The sequence below is a fragment of the Pungitius pungitius genome, chromosome 1, assembly GCF_949316345.1.
Source record: "Pungitius pungitius chromosome 1, fPunPun2.1, whole genome shotgun sequence".
Taxonomy (NCBI): Eukaryota; Metazoa; Chordata; class Actinopteri; order Perciformes; family Gasterosteidae; genus Pungitius; species Pungitius pungitius.
In genome coordinates, this window is record NC_084900.1 from 13,250,291 (window position 1) to 13,272,488 (window position 22,198).

The 22,198-nt window shown below is 45.7% G+C and overlaps 1 protein-coding gene across 2 annotated transcripts in view; it reads right to left on the reverse strand.

The window, feature by feature from the left end:
• Nucleotides 1-4,435: 4,435 nt before the first annotated feature.
• The window catches only part of plxna3 (plexin A3), a 36,736-nt gene continuing 18,973 nt past the window's right edge, over nt 4,436-22,198 (reverse strand). Inside the window, exons 7-38 of one of the 2 annotated variants that reach the window (XM_037479765.2) lie at nt 21,298-21,438; nt 20,385-20,485; nt 19,943-20,066; nt 19,697-19,853; nt 19,519-19,618; nt 18,803-18,917; nt 16,038-16,238; nt 14,119-14,215; nt 13,737-13,927; nt 13,211-13,359; nt 13,015-13,135; nt 12,775-12,911; nt 12,524-12,694; nt 12,319-12,412; nt 11,921-12,040; nt 9,576-9,695; nt 9,187-9,330; nt 8,661-8,895; nt 8,062-8,204; nt 7,836-7,991; nt 7,582-7,682; nt 7,419-7,485; nt 7,142-7,288; nt 6,897-7,056; nt 6,716-6,819; nt 6,361-6,457; nt 6,208-6,285; nt 5,927-6,039; nt 5,609-5,778; nt 5,309-5,521; nt 4,849-4,999; nt 4,436-4,573 (exon numbers count right to left, since the gene is read on the reverse strand). In XM_037479765.2, coding sequence (XP_037335662.2) covers nt 4,478-4,573; nt 4,849-4,999; nt 5,309-5,521; nt 5,609-5,778; nt 5,927-6,039; nt 6,208-6,285; nt 6,361-6,457; nt 6,716-6,819; nt 6,897-7,056; nt 7,142-7,288; nt 7,419-7,485; nt 7,582-7,682; nt 7,836-7,991; nt 8,062-8,204; nt 8,661-8,895; nt 9,187-9,330; nt 9,576-9,695; nt 11,921-12,040; nt 12,319-12,412; nt 12,524-12,694; nt 12,775-12,911; nt 13,015-13,135; nt 13,211-13,359; nt 13,737-13,927; nt 14,119-14,215; nt 16,038-16,238; nt 18,803-18,917; nt 19,519-19,618; nt 19,697-19,853; nt 19,943-20,066; nt 20,385-20,485; nt 21,298-21,438 — 4,314 coding nt within the window. In that variant the 3' untranslated portion in view covers nt 4,436-4,477. Of the gene's footprint in view, nt 4,574-4,848; nt 5,000-5,308; nt 5,522-5,608; nt 5,779-5,926; nt 6,040-6,207; nt 6,458-6,715; nt 6,820-6,896; nt 7,057-7,141; nt 7,289-7,418; nt 7,486-7,581; nt 7,683-7,835; nt 7,992-8,061; nt 8,205-8,660; nt 8,896-9,186; nt 9,331-9,575; nt 9,696-11,920; nt 12,041-12,318; nt 12,413-12,523; nt 12,695-12,774; nt 12,912-13,014; nt 13,136-13,210; nt 13,360-13,736; nt 13,928-14,118; nt 14,216-16,037; nt 16,239-18,802; nt 18,918-19,518; nt 19,619-19,696; nt 19,854-19,942; nt 20,067-20,384; nt 20,486-21,297; nt 21,439-22,198 lie in introns of both variants that reach the window. The other variant, XM_062562092.1, reaches the window with a different exon arrangement.

A 22,198-nucleotide genomic window follows, 5' to 3' on the forward strand; every position in this document is an offset into this window, starting at 1 on the left:
CCAGACCTGTCCCTCCAGACAATTGGACAGACACACTCTTTCTACATCACGTCCAATCAGCAGAATATAGAAGGTGGACTCCAATCAGGTTGTAGAAACATTTCAAGGATGATGAGTGGAAACAGGAGGCGCCAATGTGTCGTTGCTACGGAGAAGCCATCGTTTGATCAGTAGCAGAGCTGAAAGGGCTGTTCTGACTAATTGATTTATTAGACGCCCTAATGGACGCCGTCCTTAACAAACCGTTAGCTAATTGGCAAGGGGGCTGCTGATAGAGGACTGTATTTAATGTATAAATAATAAGAACTATTCAACCAAAGGATCAATAGATTGATGGAGGAATTAATCCGACGTGGAGAGAAGAGGGGCTCGGTGTGTCCTAAGACGTCCTCCAGCAGTCCAGGTCTACAGCAGCTGGTCCAGACTAACCTGAGCCAGTCCTAACTAGACGGATTTGTAAGAGTCCTAAACTAGCAGACTTCACTCGAATGATACAAACTGAAGGATCTCAGATCAGTTCTCATCCTCCGCATTCTACATCATAGAGCTGTAGAGTCTCCAGGGATTAGTTGGTGCCTAAACCGGCTTCCCTCAGGTGGCTTGTGTTTTCCACCACATGGCGTGTAGGCTTTGGTCTGGTCTACTCTCTGGACAACAGACTTTCCCATTACAATCACACCCTGGAGAGCATAGCCTGGCCCGATGGGAAACGTTGATTGCTTGGTTGCAGATCTGAATTGATGATGGCCTAAATATCCCTACACTGAACAGCAAGCCTCGGCCAGGTCTAATCTCTGGAGAGGAACGCTACCCTGGGACTGAGGGGATCTTCATCTCACCACAAACAGCAGGAGCTGGATTGAAAAAGACTGAGAAAAGGAGCTTCAAGGAGATAATTTTCCCACAATTTCTTGCGACAGCAACCTTTAAATTTACATGCTGCAAACTACGCTTTCTAGATGGACTACAAAGAAGCATCTCAGATGAAGTAAGGACACATTGGAGCTCCTCTCTTAACAGGGAGGTTGGTACGCTCTAATCCCTGGATGGGAATGGAATGTTTCATCATATTCTCTCACTGTGTGCGGTGCAGCTCTCTCTCAATAACTATTCAATTGGGTAGAAACGTTAATATTTATATCAATGAAATTCTTGTGTTTTGTGACAGAAACCTGTAGAACTTGATGCTTTTATTGTGAAACTCTTGACCAAGAAGCTTCCTGCTCTTTGAACAGCGCATCTGTTTATTCAGAAGCTTTTAACTCGTTAAAAGTGGAATTAGTCTGAAACATTAAAAACATGAAACGTTTCCATTACACTTTAGTGAAATCACACAAATATACAAACTCAGCAGAAGGCAATGGCAATGGTATAAAACGGACACAGGCTATTACATGAAGAACACTCATCATCATTACATGTTCAACTAAATTCAACCAAATAAAAAACAAGGCAATGGAGAATGGTATCAAAACATGGGCCCTGCCAACATCCTGGAAAGCGCTCCATGAAGGCGACGTGGCTGTGATGTCATCACGTGCATGTATTGATTAGCCAACGACAGACGACGGTGATAAGAACCTCAAAACCCCTCGAAATGAGAGACGGTCCAGAGTGAGGCGGCGGCCTCACCCCGCGGCCCGGGGACCCCTAAGAGGACCAGAAGGGGACTTGTTCAGAAAAGGGCTTCACAGGTCAACTTATCAGCCGATCAATCAACATAAAGCAATAATAATGATAATAATAATTATAGTATGGTATGGTACAGACATCTGACCCCTCCTTCACACTCAGCAAGCAATGAGACAGGGCAGCTCGGACAATCCCAGGAGTGGGAGGGCCTTAGCGGGGTCAGGAAACTCCCATTGCTATTCAATGGGAGGTCAGTGCAACAAGGTATTGATGATAATCTACGGATGGGTTGTTATGTTTGATCTATGATCAATATAAAAGTCAGAAAATAGATCATCCCCAGAATGCACCAGTGTGTGTGCGTGTCCTCTCTTCACCGCTCTACTAACCAATGAAACTGTGTTGGTCCACCAACAATAAATATCACTCATCTAAAAAATAAATTAAAGGAGGAATAAAAACAATAAATATCAAACTGCAGGAGAACGTTGATCTCTGAGTCGTGCGTGTCTGTGTGTGTGTAGTGATGCATGGGTATCTAAACCCACATTGCTTTGTATTCTGTTCCAGGAATTAGACGCGGCCAACGGCCTCTTCAGTCTGGTTTACCTCCCCCCAGCACGGACACACACACACACGCACACACCCCTTTTGTGGCTCAATGACATCAGACTCATTGTAAACAAACAGCTTCTTTTGAACTATTTATAACCTGTGATTAATAATCATCACTATCCGACTTGAATAGATTCTGCCACGAGTTTTTTATTATTATTATTATTCAGATTTTTTGTTTTCTAGCATTTAAGTGAAGCTGAACTATTCATAAAACTTAATATATCTTGTTTTGGGTCTAGTTCGGCCATCTTCTGCTCCTTGTTCTCCTCTTCCTCAGTTAGATGAAGGCGTTTCCTCACTGATCAGTATTCAAGGACCCCCCCTCCCACTTTAGCATTCAAGTAGACCATGTGACCTCATCTTTCCAACCTCCTCCTTCTGTGTTCCCCTTTCTGCATTTAATTAGGTTCTTCCTCCTCTCTTTAACCCTTTGATTCACTCATCTCCCCCCCACTAAGAAATCACACACCTACACACACACACACACACACACGCACGCACGCACGGGGGGGGGGGGTTGTGTTCTGAAGACGGGTCTTGGGGTTAAAGAGGTCCAACGATCACGTTGTCATGGTGACCTTATTGAAACAACCATATCACCCAAACAGAGGCGCAACATGTCTACCCCCCCTCTCCTCCTCCAGAATATTCAGCTTTATACAAGTTCACCTCCTTAAAATCCACAATGTTCTTATTACAAGTTAACATTTCATAATTATTTTTTCCTTTCTTTTTGTAGTCTTTTTTTACTTATACTTTATCACCATCATCATTATTATTATTATTTTAATTCTTTTTTCTTTTGTAGTTTACAATTATGGCCACAAGTCTTAAAAGTCCTTGAGTCCAGTCCGGTAAAAACGCCACTCCGGGCTGTTTTTTCATCCGGTTTTGGTCCGGTCCAGTTCTGACACGATCCGGTCCGGTTCTTCACATGGCACAGTATTTCCCCTGGGCGCGGTTAGCATGGCTGTGTGGGCGGATGTGCAAAGGCTCGCCAACTGGCGATGAGCCCGAAATCCGTTTCCAGGGCGGTTCTTGTCCTGACAAGTGGCAGATCAGTCAGTGTTAGCTTTAGCTTTAGCATTAGCATTAGCACGTCCATCCGCCCGTCTACAGAGCTGGAATGTATTCAAAATGTGATTCTGGATACAGTTAAGATTTACGGTTCTGGCGGATTCCACAGTCTTGACTGGTCGGGCAGTACGTTACTAAAAGTCTTTCTGGCCATTTGGACGACCAGAGGCCAGCGGGACTGACCAAAGAGTAGGGGGGACAAAGAGGAAACGGTCAAGGATGAAAGGGAGAGAAGAAACGGGTTGAGCTAAAGTTAGGGTGTGTAAGGAATGAAGCGAGGAGGAGGAGAGGTCAGGGGTCAGGGACACAGGTACCGGTCAGTCAGCAGGCATCGGGCTCAGTGTGCTGTGGTACGGAGTGATTGTCCAGAGAAGAAAGCTTTGAGTGGTCATACAGCAACTTAGAGACTTCCTGAAGACGCTCAGTTGAAGCGGTCCAAGGTCAAGTCAAACCGTTTCGGCTCCCCCTGAAGATGAGTCCCGTTGTTCTCCACCTGGTTCCTCTGGGAATAAGCAGGGAGCTCCAGGTGAGGCAGTGAGGCAGAGATATTTTGCTTCGTTCGCTTTCATTGAAGCGTGAAACAACCTCACAAGTCCGTCGCAGCAGATCTGACCTTGGAGCGTGTTTCTTAAAACGGGACCTTTAGGGATCCAGCCGGATTAGTGTGAACTCTCACGGTAAAGGTTCTTCCTGTGACCTTCTCAGCCCCTTAATCCTTCAGACCGGATCTGAGGCTTTGACTCGACCGATCTGCTTCTCAACGGAGGGTCTGACGAGTTGGATTGGGGAGTCCGCGGGTCTCATTGTAGGCTCGTCTCCCCGGACAACCCTTAGCTTCTATCCCTGCCGACAATGGAAATCCAAACCCACGGATTCATCTCAAAAGTTTGAGATTTTTCTGCCCCAAACCCGATGGAACGGAGGTAGTTTGGGTCGTAGCCATCCAGCCGATCGTTCTTCAAATCAAATCGATCGCTCACTTGACCAACGACTTGCTGATGGATGGATTGCTTAATGGCTGACAGTGGTTTGATGGACTGTTTAAACAGTTCCGAAACACATTCACGTCCCCCTTCCCCTTTCTTTACCACCCCCCCCCCCTTCCCCCCCTCCATTGGTCCATCGGTCAATATGTCCCCACCCCGTCGTCTCAGCTGCTCCCAGACATCAGGTTGATGGCTTGCTCCAGTTTGTGCCTCAGTTTGTGTTTTCGACAGTAGCCGTCGCGGTCCAACGCCGTCAGGATCTGCAGAGATGGAGGAAAGAGATCATGAATCTGAAAACAACACTTCAACAAAAAACAGCAATAACTGAGTGGACACGCTTGGTGCGCACTCGAGAATCTAGAACAAAAGCTAGTTAGCATACCTCTATATACAGATCATAATCCATCTAAAATGTATCTATTCTGGTGAAAACATTTAGGATTATCACAGAAACTACATTTTACAGACTTTTAAACACTGATTGGTTGTTCACAATGTCACATGATCAGAGGAACATTGATGACGTCATCATCACCTCTTCCTTGTACTTGTTGATGTAGAAGTAGAGCTCACTAAGCGCGCTCAGTGTGTTGAACTCAGTGCCATGTAGACGGGACTGTTCCACCAGGTAGGCGTCCATGTCCTGATCACTGATACTGGGCATCTTCGTAATGTCCCTGTAGTACCTGCAGGACACACACAAAGTGTAGGACTTTACACTGTTTTATGATTTATTATCTCAGATAATTCGTAATACCTCTCCACCCAGCTCTCACACTGTACTATTGACTATGAGCTAGTTAGCATGTATGCTAGCTCTCCACCCAGCTCTCACACTGTACTATTGACTATGAGCTAGTTAGCATGTATGCTAGCTCTCCACCCAGCTCTCACACTGTACAATTGACTATGAGCTAGTTAGCATGTTAGCTACCTCGTCACATAGCTCTCACACTGTGTACTATTGATTATGAGCTAGTTAGCCTGTTAGCTACCTCTCCACCCAGTTCTTGTAGTTGGGAATGTCTTTAGCGTAGAGCAGCTTGTTGGACGGGGAGTCTTTGCCGAGCCGGTGTTCGGAAGTGGAGCAGGAGTCCATGAAGGTCTGTGCGACCACCGACAGACAGGCGTCGGTGATGCTGCTCTTGTGGATGTCAAACACAAACTGAGGATTCTTAATGACGTTCACCCAGAACCTGAGAGGAAGGCTGCACATGCACAGAAAATAAACATTTAGTAAAACTGTTTTTCTCCAGGTTTTGTGAGAATCATCACTCTCTTTTGATTTTCTTCACCAGTTGCTTTTCCAAGTGTGTCGGACATCCGGGTCACTGATCTGTCGCTTGTCGGCCTGCTCATCCAGGAAGTCAAACATGTACTTGATAGCCAATGGGAGAGCGGAGCCCCGGTGGGCAGTGCTGAACACTGTCTCAAACAGGTCGTCCACAAACTTCTGCAGCGTCCCCTGGTGCGTCACGACCAAAGCATGAGGTTTATTATCTTAGCCACAATTCAAAGGACTAAATCATTACAACATACAAGTATCACTTTATGAAGAAAATAGCAACCTCTCCATCCAGCTCTTAAACGAGCACAGGTTATTAGATGGTTACCTTGGTAGCCAGCAGCCTGGTCAGGTAGATCTCAGAAACCATCTTGCTGCCTCGGTCTCCTTCTCTCTGGTCACTGTGCTCGTGGTTCTTCACCAGGTGCCACAGTTTAGTACCTGGAAGCACAGGTGTAGAATGGAGTACACACGGTACGCAAAGTACACACACCACTACAGTGGTAGCTCCATTGTCTTTTTTCATGTAAACATAGTATATGTGATTGACTTCTACTACAACAGCTACTAGTACTACTGCTACTTCAACCACCACTAGTACTACAGTACCTGTCTCCTGGTCCGGGGTGATCATAGGAGCTCTGGATCGCAGACTATCAGGACTGCTGGACGTTCTAAGTAACGACTCTGAAGAAGAGACAAATGTTACCTGACTGGAAGTGTGTATTGTGTGTGTGTTCGTGTGTGTGTGTGTGTGTGTACCGTATCTGCTCAGAGATCTGGTAAAGGTGAAAGAGTTGGCAATGTTGTAGGCAGACACCTGCTTCTGGACCAGCGCCACCACAGAGCCGTCTGTTACCTAGCAACGCATGGAGACATATCTGTCACTCAGCTGATCCAGGACCAGATCTTCATTCTACCACTGTGCTGGTTCCTCAGGTTCTTCCGGTTCATTTACCGTGTGTTGGGAATTCATCAATACAAGGAAACAAATTGTGCTGCTAAACAACAGCTTCAGTCCTTGTTTACTTCCCGTCAGCTGATGTCATTGACATAAACAACAGGAAACAGGTCTGTGTGTGGTAGAATGCACATGCCAGTGTGTGTTAGTGTGTACCTGGTAGTGGGCCAGTGTGTTGAGCCTCTTCCAGTCGCTCTCTATCTTTGTCGTCACGTCTTCGTCCTGCAGGATGATCCTGGTCAGTCGACCCTGACGCCACTCTATGACATGACAAGCGCACAAAGGTCACATGATGTGGTCACGTGACAGGAAGTAATACAGGAGCAAGGAGCCTCACCGAGGTCCATGTCGTCGGCCTGAGGCCTCTGAGAGAAGGGGATGCCTTTGTAGACTGCGTCGAGCAGCTTGTCCTTCACCTGGGTCACTGTGTCACAGTTCAACACCTTTACCGGGACCTCAGTCACCGCCTCGCCCTCCGGAGGGATGCACATCAGGGTCTGGGGGAAGGGGGGGCGGAGACGCATGTTTATTGAGTGGCTTTATATGTGTGTGTATGTGTGCACATGTGTGTGTGCCTGTTACCTGCTGCTTGTAGTCGATCTGCTGTCTGATCAGTTTGTCTTCACTTAGAGAATAACGAGCTTCTCCTGTGATCGCGTCGATGGGACCTTTTTCCATCTGCTGCTTTATGGCACAATACAGCATGAAGAGAGGCTCGCCCGCACACTCCTGAGAGACAGACAGGTGGAGAGACAGTGTCAGGGGGGGATTCCTTCTCATTTCCTGTGAATTAATCAAGCAGAGCTGTGATCTGATTGGTCGCAGTGGGTCCGAAGAGGGGGGCCTAAAGAGGAGTTACCTTGAGGAAGCGATGCAGCAGGAAGGTGAACCAGTTGGTCAGCATCTTCTCAGCCACGGATTCCGTCCTGAAAACACATGCATACAGAGGTCAAAGGTCAGCTCCAGAGAGCTCTACTGTGTGGCCTGGTTTAAAGGTCAAAGGTCAAAGGAGGGGCACTGACCTCCTCAACAGGAGCTTGGGATGGTTTCGGTTCTCCAGGTTCTTCTCGATCAGGTCGGCCAGCAGCTGTTTTAACACCACTGTGGCGTATTCCATCCGACCCTAGAGACCAGTAGGGAGTCAAATACTGGGGCGCGTCCTCTAACCACAAAGCCCTCACTTACACACACAGTCCAGTCAACACCATTAACACTTTAACTCATCACACTAAGGTATCTGCAGAGGTTACAGGTATTTAGGTCATCATACGAGTACCTGCAGAGCGGCCATCAGCAGTGAGGCCACGTTGCCGCGGTCCCTCATGGAGAACGACCTCTGAGCCTCCAGCGTGTGGATGAAGGTCAGCAGGAACATCTTGTTGTTGAGCAGCTGGCTGAAGAGACGCAGAGCCTTCTCCACGTTGGCTGGAGACTGAAGCAGAGACAACCAGATGTACACACAAGTATACACATATATCCAGATGTGTGTGTGGGGTCCCTACATCCAGCTCCTTCAGCACCGGGTGCTCCTCGATCCCCGGGAACATGACCCTCATGGTGTAGGTCCGGTACTCCAGGAACGGGATCTTCACCCCGTCCATGTCGTTGGTCAGCTCCTGGATATCCGTCTGCAGCTCGGCGAAGGCTGGGGGGGGGGGAGGAGGTCCCGTTTGAACAGAAAAAACACTTTGTATGTCATTCGGAGGTTATTTATGGGGAGCCCCACGGTCCTTGAACACATCGTGTGACATTTCATTCTTCTTCTCTTGAATAAACCCGTTTCTTCAATCAGATTCTGGTGAAAACAGTTCTCAGCTCCTCAGTGAATCTACGACATCAAGATGAATTAAACAGTCATGTGACCATACATCAGAGAAGCTGAGTGGACTTCAGTGAACACAGAGCGGAGGCGGTGAATATCAATATCTAATATTTAATGGTTCTACACAGTACAATATGTGTTACCATAGATGTGTAATTTTGCACTAAACACAAGTTCTAGTTCCCTCTACGTCTACAACGTGACGGGAGTTCAGAAGCAGAGGAAACCGGAACATCTGGTTACCGGCGGCAACGAGGCCGCCCCTGACCTTGGACTCACCCTCCTTGCACTCCAGCGCCACGCGGCTCTCCAGGTTGTCCATCTGCAGCTGGAGGCGTTTGAGCGTGCGGTCGGCGTCGCGGGTCTTCCTCTTGTAGGCAATGAGCACAGCAATGATGGCGATGAGCAGCACGCCGCCGCCCGCCCCGATGCCGATGATGGCGGGCAGCGTCAGCGCGCTGTCCGAGTAGATATGGAGCGTGCCCGGGGAGTACTCCAGACCCCCCACCAGGATCTGGGGAGGGCAGGAGACAGTCAGAGCTGCACAGGGGTCGATATCATTTATATATGTATATATATGTATACATATATATACATATACATATATACATGTATATGTATATATGTATATATATATACATGTATATATATATACATAAATGGCGAGTGATCAATACTTAATAATGTATCAATAGTATGTTCACTTTCAACATGTGTGTGTCTCACCCTCTGATATGTCAGACCAATTACCCATGATCCCCTGGGGCTGCAGTTAACGACTAAGGACTAAGCTCCTATCACTCACCAGGACTCGCTGTTCTCCGGTGAGATCTGGCGAATCACAGAGCAGCTGGTTCTCCGACACGGTGAGGAGACACGGAGACTCCCCGATGAGCACGGTGTAGTTCAGCCGGTTGTTGCCAGGGGCAACAGGGACCAGGTTCTTCCCCTGGGGACCCGAGAGGTACTTTTACTACAGCACAGGTAACTCTACCACAGAACAGAGTATGTAGGAGGGAAGCACTACATTCTGGTACTACATGTACCACTGAGATGTAGTACAGGATAAAGTACTACATGTACCTCGGAGATGTAGTGCAGGATAAAGTACTACATGTACCTCGGAGATGTAGTACAGGATAAAGTACTACATGTACCTCTGAGATGAAGTATAGGATAAAGAACTACACTCACCTTGAGGATGATTGGCGACCCCGGTTTTACCTCCAGGATGCCAGAGCTCCCCAGGGGGTCAAAGGTGGGGTTGGGGTAGTGAGTGAAGGAGGTGGAGTTCAGGACCAGCAGAGAGGAGACCTGGAGAGGACATCAGGGACGGAATATCAGATCCAACTGTCCTTGCACAGAGTACAGGCACTGAGACAAAACCGTGCAGTGTACTAAACTAAGAAGTGCAATGCAGATATAAAACACAGTGTACAGGTACATATATATGAACAGTAAATATGCCGATGAAGTGGGGGGGGGGCGGAGTCTACTAGTCCTGGAACAGAGGATACTTTATCACTACCACCACTACTACTACCAATACTACTACAAAGATTATTACTACCAATACCACTACCACCATCATTAATACCAATACTACCACCACCACCACCACCATTACTACCAATACCACTACCACCATCATTACTACCACCACCACCACCATTACTACCAATACCACTACCACCACCACAACCATTACTACCAATAGTACTACAAACATCATTACTATCAATACTACTACTACCACCATCATTACTACCAATACTACTACTACCACCATTACTACCACTACCACCATCATCACTACCAATACCACTACAAACATCATCACTACCAATACTACTACCACCACCATTACTACCAATACCACTACCACCACCACTACTACCAATACCACTACCACCATTATTACTACCAATACTACTACAAACATCATTACTACCAATACCACTACCACCATCATTACTACCAATACCACTACCACCACCATTACTACCAATACCACTACCACCATCATCACTACCAATACCACTACAAACATCATCACTACCAATACTACTACCACCACCATTACTACCAATTCCACTACCACCATCATCATTACTACCAATACTACTAGAAACATCATTACTACCACCACCACCACCATTACTACCAATACTACCACCACCACTACCACCACCACCATTACTACCACAAACATCATTACTACCAATACTACTACCACCATCAATACTACCATCATTACTACCAATACTAGTACTACCACCATTACTACCAATACCACTACCACAAACATCATTACTACCAATACTACCACAAACATCATTACTACCAATTCTACCACAAACATCATTACTACCAATACCACCAGCATTACTACCAATACTACCACCACCACTACTACCAATACTACTACAATCATCATTACTACCAATGCCACTACCACCATCATTACTACCACCACCACCACCATCATTACTACCACAAACATCATTACTACCAATACCACTACCACCATCATTACTACCAATACTACCACCACCACCACAACCATTACTGCCACCACTACCACCATCAATACTACTAATACCACCATCATTACTACCAATACTACTACAAACATCATCACTACCAATAAAACTACCACCATCATTACTACCAATACTACTACAAACATCCTTACTACCACCACCATCACTACCAATACTACTACCACCACCATTACTACCAATACCACTACCACCATCATCACTACCAATACTACTACAAACATCATTACTACCAATACCACTGCCACCATCATTACTACCAATACTACTTCCACCACCATTACTACCAATACTACTACTACCACCATTACTACCAATACTATCACTACCACCATCATCACTACCAATACCACTACAAACATCATCACTACCAATACTACTACCACCACTACTACGAATACTACTAGAAACATCATTACTACCAATACCACCACCATTACTACCACCACCACCACCACCACCATTACTACCAATACTACAAACATCATTACTACCAACACTACCACCACCACCACCACCATTACCATTACTACCAATACCACTACCATCATCATTACTACAAATACTACTACTACCACCATTACTACCAATACGATTACAAACATCATTACTACAAATACTACTTCTACCACCATTACTAACAATACTACTACAAACATTACTACCAATACTACTCCCCCCCCCATTACTACCAATACTCCTACCCCCACCATTACTACCAATACTACTACCCCAACCATTACTACCAATACTACTACCCCAACCATTACTAACAATACTACTACAACCACCATTACTAACAATGCTACTACAACCACCATTACTAACAATATTGCTACCATCATTACTACTATCATCAAATCCATTAATGCTACTATTAATACTACTACTGAACTAACTGGACCTTGTTAAGGACTTCTGGAGCCACTTGACTTGACCCATGGACCTGTGTGTGTGTTGTGTGAGTGTGTGTGTCACCTGGTCAAAGATGAAGCCGAACTCATCGGGGTGCAGCGCCCCCTCTGGTGGGTCGGGTTTGCCATATATCAGACCGGGAGCCAAACACGTCATGGTGGTGTCGTTCAGGGCGGAACAGAACTAGAGAGAGTCATCAGTTAAAGCTGCCTTCTTCGTGCGCACAATGAACAAAGCGTAACGCATGTTTTAGGGCGGGGCTACACACTGATTGACAGGTTGTCTTAACACTTTTCCAGAGTTTATTTCAGCATTTTGGCACTAAATCCGTATCTTTAATATTAAGAGTAAATACTGTCTTTTTCTCTGCCTGTGGCCCCTCAAGTGTATCCTGTGACCCCTGAGGGCCGCGCGCCTCATGCAGATAACCCCCCACGTGTGAAGTGTCAGGTGGTCCTTACGTTGCTGGTTTCCACGCCTCTGTACTTGGCTCTGACTTTGGGCTCCTGGATGGTCCTCAGGTTGGTTCCTGTCACTGTTATCACCGTGCTGCCACTGCGCACACACACACACACACACACACACATACACACACACACACACAGTCAGTCAGTTGCAGATCAACACTCGGATTGGCGATGCGATTAGTCCTCGGGAGGCCTTTACTTGAGGATGGTCCAGTTGGGCTCGATGCTGGAGACCGTTGGGTCCTCGGTGAAGACGTACTTCGTCTCCGTGCTCGTCACCTCGGCCCTGTCAATCATCAGGCGGATGGGGGCGGGGCCAGGGCCCGACAGGGAGGCGGGAGTTATGCAGATGATCTCCCGATTGGTCCGTCTGGAAGGGAGGCAGACATTGATTGACAGGATGGCGTATGGATGAGGTTTAGTATCAATAAGTGGACAGGCCGGACTCACTTGACAAAGAGACACTCCTCCTTATCGATAAACACCGTCACCGAGCTGCCAGCGTCAAGGTTACGGCCTGTCACCGCCAGCCTGGTTCCCCCGGAGACGGGGCCCCTCTCGGGGAGGACCCGAGTGAAGACCGGGCTCTGGGGGCGGAGAAGAAGAGGGAGTCATCAATTCCACTGGTCGGTTTGGTAATCTATAGTAATCTCTTGAGTAGTTGACATGAGATAATAAGGGTAGACGCACCACGAAGGAGTACGTCTGAGTGGACAGAGTTCTGTACTCGGAGCTGCAGACGCCGATACAAAGTTCCACCGGACCTCCAGGAGAGTGAGGAAGGAGGGCCTCAGCCATGTCACACACTATCCTGAGGGGTGGGGAGAGCGTCAGACAGGGGGACAACAGGCAGCCTCATCACGTGACCATGGCCGTAGCAACGCACCTCTCGGCGCTGATGTACTGGGCGGGGACGGGGTTGCAGCGGACGCCGGCCACCTGGACGTGAGCGATCTCCTTCACCTGCAGACCCAGGTTCTCTCCCTCGATGGTCACCCGCGTGCCCCCCTCCCGGGGGCCGGTCAGAGGGTCAATCTGTGTGGGGGGGGGGGGGGGCAACCATTCATCAATAATGTTTGATCACCTGCTCTCAATTCACTCACACTGACAATACTCCATTCTGATTGTTCGGCAGGGATCAAAGGATCTATAGCTTATTAAATCAATACAGGGCCTCTGTGAATTTCACCTTTTATAATGAACTAACTCTTCAAAATAACATTTGCAACATTTGCAACTCGTGTTAAATATTTAGATGATTATGTTGCTTATGGCACGAGGTTCATCAGTTATTACACAGGCTGTAAGTCAGGAAGGAACTTAAAATAGTATATTTAGGATGAAAGTAGTTCACAGATGAATGATCTGGAACCAGTAATAGAGATCACAAAGAGAAGAGCAGGTATTTATACCCTGGTGATGCGCGGGTGGCTGCAGCGCAGGTTGTGTCGGCCGTGGTGCATCCAGTTCTGCTCGGCCGAGGGACAGTGTGTCCTCAGGAGACACCGCCTGCTGTCAGAGCACCAGCCGCATTCAAAGGCCGTGGGAGCTTTGAGACACTGACCACAGCTGGAGCGCTGAGCCTCACACTTGTACAGCAGGGCTGGGGAGGGACGGGGGGAGACACTTCTTTAATGGAATGACACAATCTGAAGCTTCGATGGGGGGTCTGAGGAGAGTTTTGCATTGTGGTCTACGCCCCCCCCCCCCAATGGCTTCTAAATCTCTTTATCCATTAAAGTTGAACTACTGTCATACTGTTGGCACATTTTTTTAATCATATTTATTATTTACCTTTCATAGATGAAGGCTTGTCGATGAAGAAGTCTCCGTCCCACACGATGGAGAAGTCCACTGGGAGGTCTCCAGCCTCGTCCCCTTCGTACCAGTACTACGGATACACACAGAGGACAGACTTAAGACAACTTTGATATGTGGTAATACTTATTATTTATGATATTTGCATCAATAGAAACATCGTCCACTGCTCCAGCGAATAAGACAGACCCTAGAAACGATTTCACAACAGGAGCTCAGCTATGAGAGAGCTAACAATGTGCTAGCTTTAGGCTAACGGTATACTAGCCTCATGCTAACGTTATAAGAGATAAAACCTTATATTATCATCTAACATGCTAGCGCTGAGCTAACGCTAGGAATAAAATACCATTATGCTAACGTAAAGCAAACTTTAGGGCCAGCAAGTCAATGACAAACAGTGTAAATATTTCCCTTCTGGATAAATAAACCGTAGATGGACATAGCCAGTGTGACAATTTAAATGTGTAACAACTCTACTGCAAGTCATGTTACCACATATTATTGTACAGTAGGCTACCACACACACACACACACACACACACACACACACACACACACACACACACACACACACACACACACACACACACACACACACACACACACACTCACACTCACACTCACACTCACACTCTAGTGGCGGCTGCCTGTCTCCACGGCAACCAATGAGAAGCAGCCAGAGAAACAACACAATGGATTTGGAGCTGATGGGAACCTGATCCACCTGCTGGTCTCATCTTAGATAAACAAAGTGTGTGTGTGTGTGTGTGAGGAGGGGGGGCTCGTCTCCAAGCGCTGATGAAAAGACAGACCTGAGTCGACTACACACACACACACAGGAACAACCACATTGTTCATCGTGGGTGTGTGTGTGTGTGTGCGCGCCGTTTCCACAGAGCTGTTGGACACTGTGTGTGTGTGTGTAACAGGCCTGTGTGAGCGGATCCGTCGTCCCCATGGTAACTCCAGCTTGGTCGCTAGGCATGTCGCTGTGGGGTCAGAGGCACCCGGCAACAGCAGACGTGTGTATGCGCGTCGTTTAGAAAGCTTTTTGTATCATTCACAGATGTAAAGAAACTTAAATGCTTAAAAAACGTCCAGTTGCTTCATGTTCCATCGATTGACATTATTGATCATTCTAATACTGTCCAACTGTCTTTGAACTCACCACCATGTGGGATCAACAGTAAATAATGTATTTATTCATATGAAAAGGAGAAGAAGAGGAAACCAGGAAAGAGGAAGCAATGATCTGAATCTTCTGTATTGAAAAAGACTTGAAACTAGAGACTGAGACCATAAGTGACTTGAATCCTCAAGAGGAATTTCCCTTTCTATAAGAACACTTCAGCAAATTGAACTAAAACTCAAGAAAACACTGGGCTTTTATTTTGAAGTCTGAGCAGTGTGTGTGTGTGTGTGTGTGTGTGTGTGTGTACTCTTGTACTAATGGCCAATTTCCTCTGGGAATAGTAAGTTAATTAAATACAGACACACACTAAGTGACCATCTGTGTGTGTGTGTGTGTCACCGACAGGAAGACAGAACAGGAAATGAGTTTGAGCAGGGAGACAACAATGTGTGTGTGTGTGTGTGTGGAGGTCAGAGGTCAACCACAGAGAAGGAGGGCTTCTACTGCAATCTGTGATACTATTACTATATGTACTACTAACACTACAATATGTAATACTAGTACTGCTATCTGTACTACTACTTCCACTAGTACTACAGTTGCTCATACTTCCACTAATAAAACTACTCTGGAGTCAGATTATACTACTTGTTATACTACTACTACTACTACACCAATAGCCCCCGGCCGACACAAAGAAGATGAAGGGCGAGGAGCCCCGCCCCCCGGCCCGGTGCATGCTGGGTAGCGGCGTGCTCACCGAGGTGTTCTGGCACTGGATGCAGGACGAGTTGAAGCGGACCGCCGGGATGCGCTGCACCTTCCCCTGGATGTGGAAGACGCACTCGTAGTTCTTCTGACCCGACTGTGGCTGAGGGAGGTTTCGGGCCCGCAGCGTGATTGGTCGAACCATCCCGGCCGGGACCAGGATGTCGGAGGTGGGGAGGATCTGAGGGCAGCCCTGGGGGGGAAAAGAACCCAGTGTTTCAGAGCATCTCTTTGCCTTTAGGTTGATGTGGAGCACTGATTTATTGTAAAGAAAGAAACCACTCAATAAAAGGATTAAAGAACAAAGCAACAAAGACACTTCAATTAATATAGTGTATAGAACTTTGTATATTTATTTTCATGTTAACCTGCACATTTATTTAGTTGAGGCATTCATTCATTTAATGATTTACTTCTTATAATCGTAAATCTATAAATGAGTAATAGATAAAAAAAGAATTGTGCAGATTGATTTTCAGGAGTCAGGAAATTTAATTTATTGCCACAATAGATCAGACATACAAGGATTTTGACTTGCAAGTATTTATATATATATATATATAAATACTATATATATATATATATATATATATATAAAATATACGCAACAAATAAATTATTATTCATTAGTAATTAGTATGCAAACAAATGAATTATTTATTTATTTTACAGCCAACCTTTGAGGTTTTTATTTCACTTTTTTATTCTTAAATCATTTATATCTAAAATAAATACCTAAATAAGTAAAAATAAAAGGACGCTGATGCATAAGAGATGACATCATGGGCACAGGAGTGAGACACTTTCACTTCAATCGATTAATTATTGATCAGAGAAGCTTTGAACGCGGCAGCATCACAAATTATTAATCACCCTTTTATGTGTTTCTATCAACCGACCTGTCAATCAGAACCTGTGGCTTGAGGGTCGGTGAGTTTATTCAATTATTAACGAGGGTTTAAAGACAATGTGAAGGTTATATTGACAGACTTATTTGATATTGGGAATAATCTTTATGTGGATTATTTAGAATACATTCTGGATCCAATTCTGTGTTTTATGTCATAACGTAACATGCAGTAAAAAAGTGTGTGTGTGTCTTTATGTGTGTGTCACCAGCTGTCCATCACTGAACACACACACACACACACACACACTCTGTTGCATCTCACAGTGGGTGAAATCTTTATTAATGAGCGTCGCAGCGGTAATTATTTGCCTTTCGAGTAACAGGAAGACCATCAGCTCAACAGGAAGTGGCTGAGAACACAGCGGACGCCATCAGCGAACCGTGTGTGTGTGTGTTTTGAAGATAAAGACCCACTGTGGCTCTGAACAGTAGCTCACCTGTTAGAGACCATTTTTGTTCTGAAGAAGAAAAGGAGGACGGAGAGGGAGAGGAGGAGGAAGAAAAAAGGAGGAAGAGGAGGAAAGTGAGACTGTAAAAGAGTGATGAACAACCTACAGATCAATTGAAAGCCTAATTTATTTTTGTTTTATTATATGAATGAATAATGTTATTTTGTATTCTACCCAGGATCCTGTTTTATTGTGAAAGTCCCCCCGTTTCCTGTCCCTCTGTGTGTGTCTTCTCTCTCTGTAGTCACACTAATTGCCTGGTATTTAACATGAATTACTGTGATCAGGTGCTTGCGTGTCAATTAAGTGTCTATTCATCTTCCATTGGCCATTTAGCCAATTAGAGGTAGTTAGTGAGCGATGTCACCGAGCACCAATCACTTCTTCAGGGACCTGATGGCTAACGAGGGAGCAGCCCATCACTCTTTAGCAGTAAGCGGTCCACAGAGGGCAATGGGGCCCCACCATCAGCAAAACAATGTATTATTACTATTAATTGTATTTATTATATTGCTGTGAGGAGTTGTCCCCACAGAAGGGGGGTCTGTGGCAGCGCTATGCTAAGCTAGCTGCTGTTAAATAACATTAACAATTAAACAACAGTGTCTAAAGTACACGCTTTCTAAAGTGATAACTCATTATTTGTATGATTTAGTCTTTAGAAGAAAGACAAACATTCATTAAAAACAACAACATTCATTAATCGAGATTAATGAATTTCTAAATGTGAGACTAATTAGTCTTAAAAATGTATTATTTTTGATCTATTGACAGCAACCCGGTAATATTTGTAAATGAAGATATCTGCTTGTCCTGTCTGCTTGTCTCAGCTGGGCTCGGGCACATTTTATCCAAAATAATAAATGGCTTTTGAGTCTTTCCTCAACACACTGGGTTCATAGGTGCGTCTCAATATATACATTTCCCTTAATAGATGTATTATATGATATTTATAATAGTTACGATACGGTGGTCATCATATTTTGAATAGTTTTATACATATATATTGATATACTGAATGGTATTATGATGTCCGTATTATGTTAAACAGTTTTGTTGCATTGAATCATACTGGGAGGTTTACTGAAACTTATTGGATGAACCTACCAAGAAAATCCATGTCATCATCTCTTCTTAATAATTCACTTTATTTTATTACCATTAAACCACACACGAGAAGAAGTCAACATGATGAGGAGGATCAGAGATCACTACCTTCTGAAGCCCCCTTTGAGGAGTGATGTTTGTTTGTCCAGATTTGAAGGAAACTGGGCTGATGAAGAATCCAATTAATTCTGGAGCAGATTGGGCTCAACGAGGGTCACGTGACGATGTCATGTGACCCTCATGAGTTGAACCTTTTAAAGTGTTCAGTGTGTGTCTGTGTGTAGTGTGTACCTCCATGCTGCTGACCCGTCCCTCCTGGAAGGAACAGTCCTGCAGGTTGTTGGTGCAGACGTGACGATATTTACACCAATGACACGGGAACACGCTGCTGACACAGGAAGTACACCTGGAGGGAGGTGGGGGTAAAAACGCTTGTTGTCATGGAGATAAACACAAAACCGCCAAGAATAAATCGTATTCTATTATCTCATGATGGTCGTCTCACTTCCTGTCTGTGTCTCATTGGTTCCTACTGAAGACGCCAATCTCCAGTGGTGTGTGTGTGTGTGCACATGTGTGTGCGTGTGAGGCGTTTCTGGGTCTGATGCGCAGAGCTGCTGTTACCATGGCAACCTGCGAGTCTGCCGCACAGATTATGTTACCCCTATAAATCTGCTCCCCCGAGGGGGTGGAGAAGATGCAAGGGGAGAGGAAGCAAGATGAGAGGAGGAAACAAAGAAGAAACTAGAGGAGGATGAAGGGGGAGACAGGGTAGGAGGTGAATAGGTAGGAAGGTATGGGTAGGAGTGAGGAGGAAGGTAGGAGTAAGAAGGGTATGGGTAAGGAGGGTAGGAGTAAGGAAGTATGTATAAGGCGTGTGTAGGAGTAAGGAGGAGGGTAGGAGTGAGGAGGGTTGGCGTTGGGGGGAAGGATAGGAGTAAGGAGGTAGGAGGGTAGGGGTAAGGAGGGTAGGAGTAAGGAGGTAGGAGTAACAGTGTCAGACTTACGAGTTGAGCACAGAGCAGTTGTAGAAGATGAAGTTGGTGTTGATGAACTGAAGTCCCGTCTCAGTGGAGCGCAGACTGAGATGGACCACTCGCTTCTCTCCTGGAAGATACAACTTTATTGATTCATTTGTTCACACAAAGGTGTGTGTGTGTGTGTGTGTGTGTGTGTGTCTCTCACCGTAGGAGTGTGTGTGTGTGGGCAGGTCTCTCAGTGACGGTGACATACACATCACCTGACCTTTGGCCTGCACCTCTCCGGGGGTCTCACTCAGCTCCTCAAAGACACAGGACACGCCCCCCAACAAGGCCGGGACGTTCCTCACCCAGAGGGTCAACTAGAGAGAGGGGAATCTTCATCATCATCATCCTCACCACCACCACCATCCTCATCCTCATCACTACCTTCCTCAGTGTGTGTATGTACCTGTGTTTGCGGGGAAGTAACAGACATGTTGCTCGGGGTAACGGTGATGTCGACGCACTGTTCCAGCCGGGTGTTGAAGTGCTGAGGCTCCTCCCACTTGTCACATGCTTCCTGTCTGGAGCACCTGGAGGGGGTGAAAGGGCATCCAACCTCAATGATTGGTGTTTCTTTTTTAATGATTTCAATATTAACCTCTTCATTCATTTCTAAATTGCAATCATATAATTTCTCATATCTCATTTTTAATGTCCATAGCTCCTGAACATACAATAAAATGCTGCTTTTAGTGTCTTAACATAAGCATCCAACCTCCAGGAGTGAACACACAGAAGAGAATGATAGGAATTGATATATATAAAGTTAAATGTTTTATCCTGCAGTCCTGGCGGGGGTTCAGAGGGTCCTGCTGTGCCCCCCCCCCTCGAGGTGCAGAGGGTCTTACTTGTTGAAAAGGACACACCAGCCACAGTGGGGGTCTCCGGACCCCAGGCAGGCCGAGCAGCTGCTGTACTGCTCACAGCTCTCCACCGGCAGCCGGCTCACCTGGAGCAGGTAGGAAGGGGGTCACAGGGGGTCAAAGGTCAATGACATGCAACATTTATGGAAACAAAGGTCTCCAGGAGCAGCTTCTCGATGTGAGCGTACGTCGCTCCCACGGCCCCTGAACGCCTCCCCTGACGAACGTTGAGAAAGTAAGATTCATATTTCATCAAAAACACTCAACGTTACTTCAGTGTGTGTTACCTGACTAATGTGTTACACACAGGCCTCGGGCTGTGTGTAACACATTAGTCAGTCAATGTGGGTGTGTTTGTCGTGTCTTTTACCCAGAGGCCATTGCAGCAGAGACAGTAAACACAAGTGTCCGTCTGTGTCTCACACATGAATACATTCATTGTCTCACACAGACGCACACACAGGGGTCCTGTCTCCTCTCTGACCTCATTCTCTTTAAAGGGACAGTGAGGCTGCATCTTCATCCTCTAACCTGCTGATTGTGCAGTTCTTCCTCCTCATCCATTCAGTTTTTTCTCTAAAGTGATGAGTTATTTAAATGTTCCTTTAAGAAACCCGGCAGATGAAATTTATGTGACACACGTGTCCAATAACGTGATATATACAAGTGACCCGTGTGTAGCATGTTAAATTCATTTCAAAAACACAAAGGTGCAAATGAACATATTCAACCAAACTAAATGTCTGTATAAAAAAAAAGAACAAGTTTGATGTCTCTGGACAGCATTACCCATGATGCATCTCTCATGGAGGACAGTCAAACTTATTACTAATTACTTAGTAACAGCTTAACTCCACTCTGCTTCCACACACATACACACAGTATGGTGCTTTCTCACCTGTCTGTCACTCAGCAGGTAGATGTACTGGTGGTCTGGACTGAAAACCATGTCTCTCAGGATCGGCTTCCCTTCCACCACCATGACCGTCTCGTACAGCAATGCATTCTGGGCCGGCGGGGTAATCCCATCCACACGGATCTGGAACAAGCAGTAGAAACAAGGCGTTAGCCCGATGCTAATAGGACACTATGAGGAACACTAACACAAAGAGCCTAATGGTTAGCCTGATTCTATGAGTAACGCTAGCACAAAGAGCCTAATGTTAGCCTGATGCTAACAGAAGACCCCGAGGTAGCTTACACAAAGGGCCTAATGGTTAGCCTGATGCTAACAGGGAGCCGTGAGGAACGCTAGCACAAAGAGTGTTAGCAATGGTTAACCTGATGCCAACAAGCTGGAGGATCAACAGAAAGCCAAAGATTAAAAACTGGAGACCATCAGGAGGTCCAGGCAGAGCTGCAGCTCTACTGACCTTGTGACCTCATGACATTGTGACCTGAGCCAGACTTCTGTTCTAAATCTGCCAACCAAGTTTCTTTCTCACTATCAATATGACAAAATAATAAATAAAAAAATGTATAAAAGAGTTTTCAATCAAACAAGATGCTCCGAACAGCGTTAACATCAAAAGCACCCAGCACAAGTAACCACGGAAACCACTACCATCACCAATCTCCGCCTCCCAACGTGAGCAACGGAAGTAAACAAGGACGAGGATAAATTAATTGGATTAAAACATATTAAAAATAATTTATTTAATTTATGATGATGTGATGAAGATGAGCACAATGGTGATCAAGGTGATTATCATTGTGATGAAGGTGACGATGAGGACGATTGTGATGACGGCGATAATACGATGATATAGATGAGGACAATGGGGATAATAATAATGATG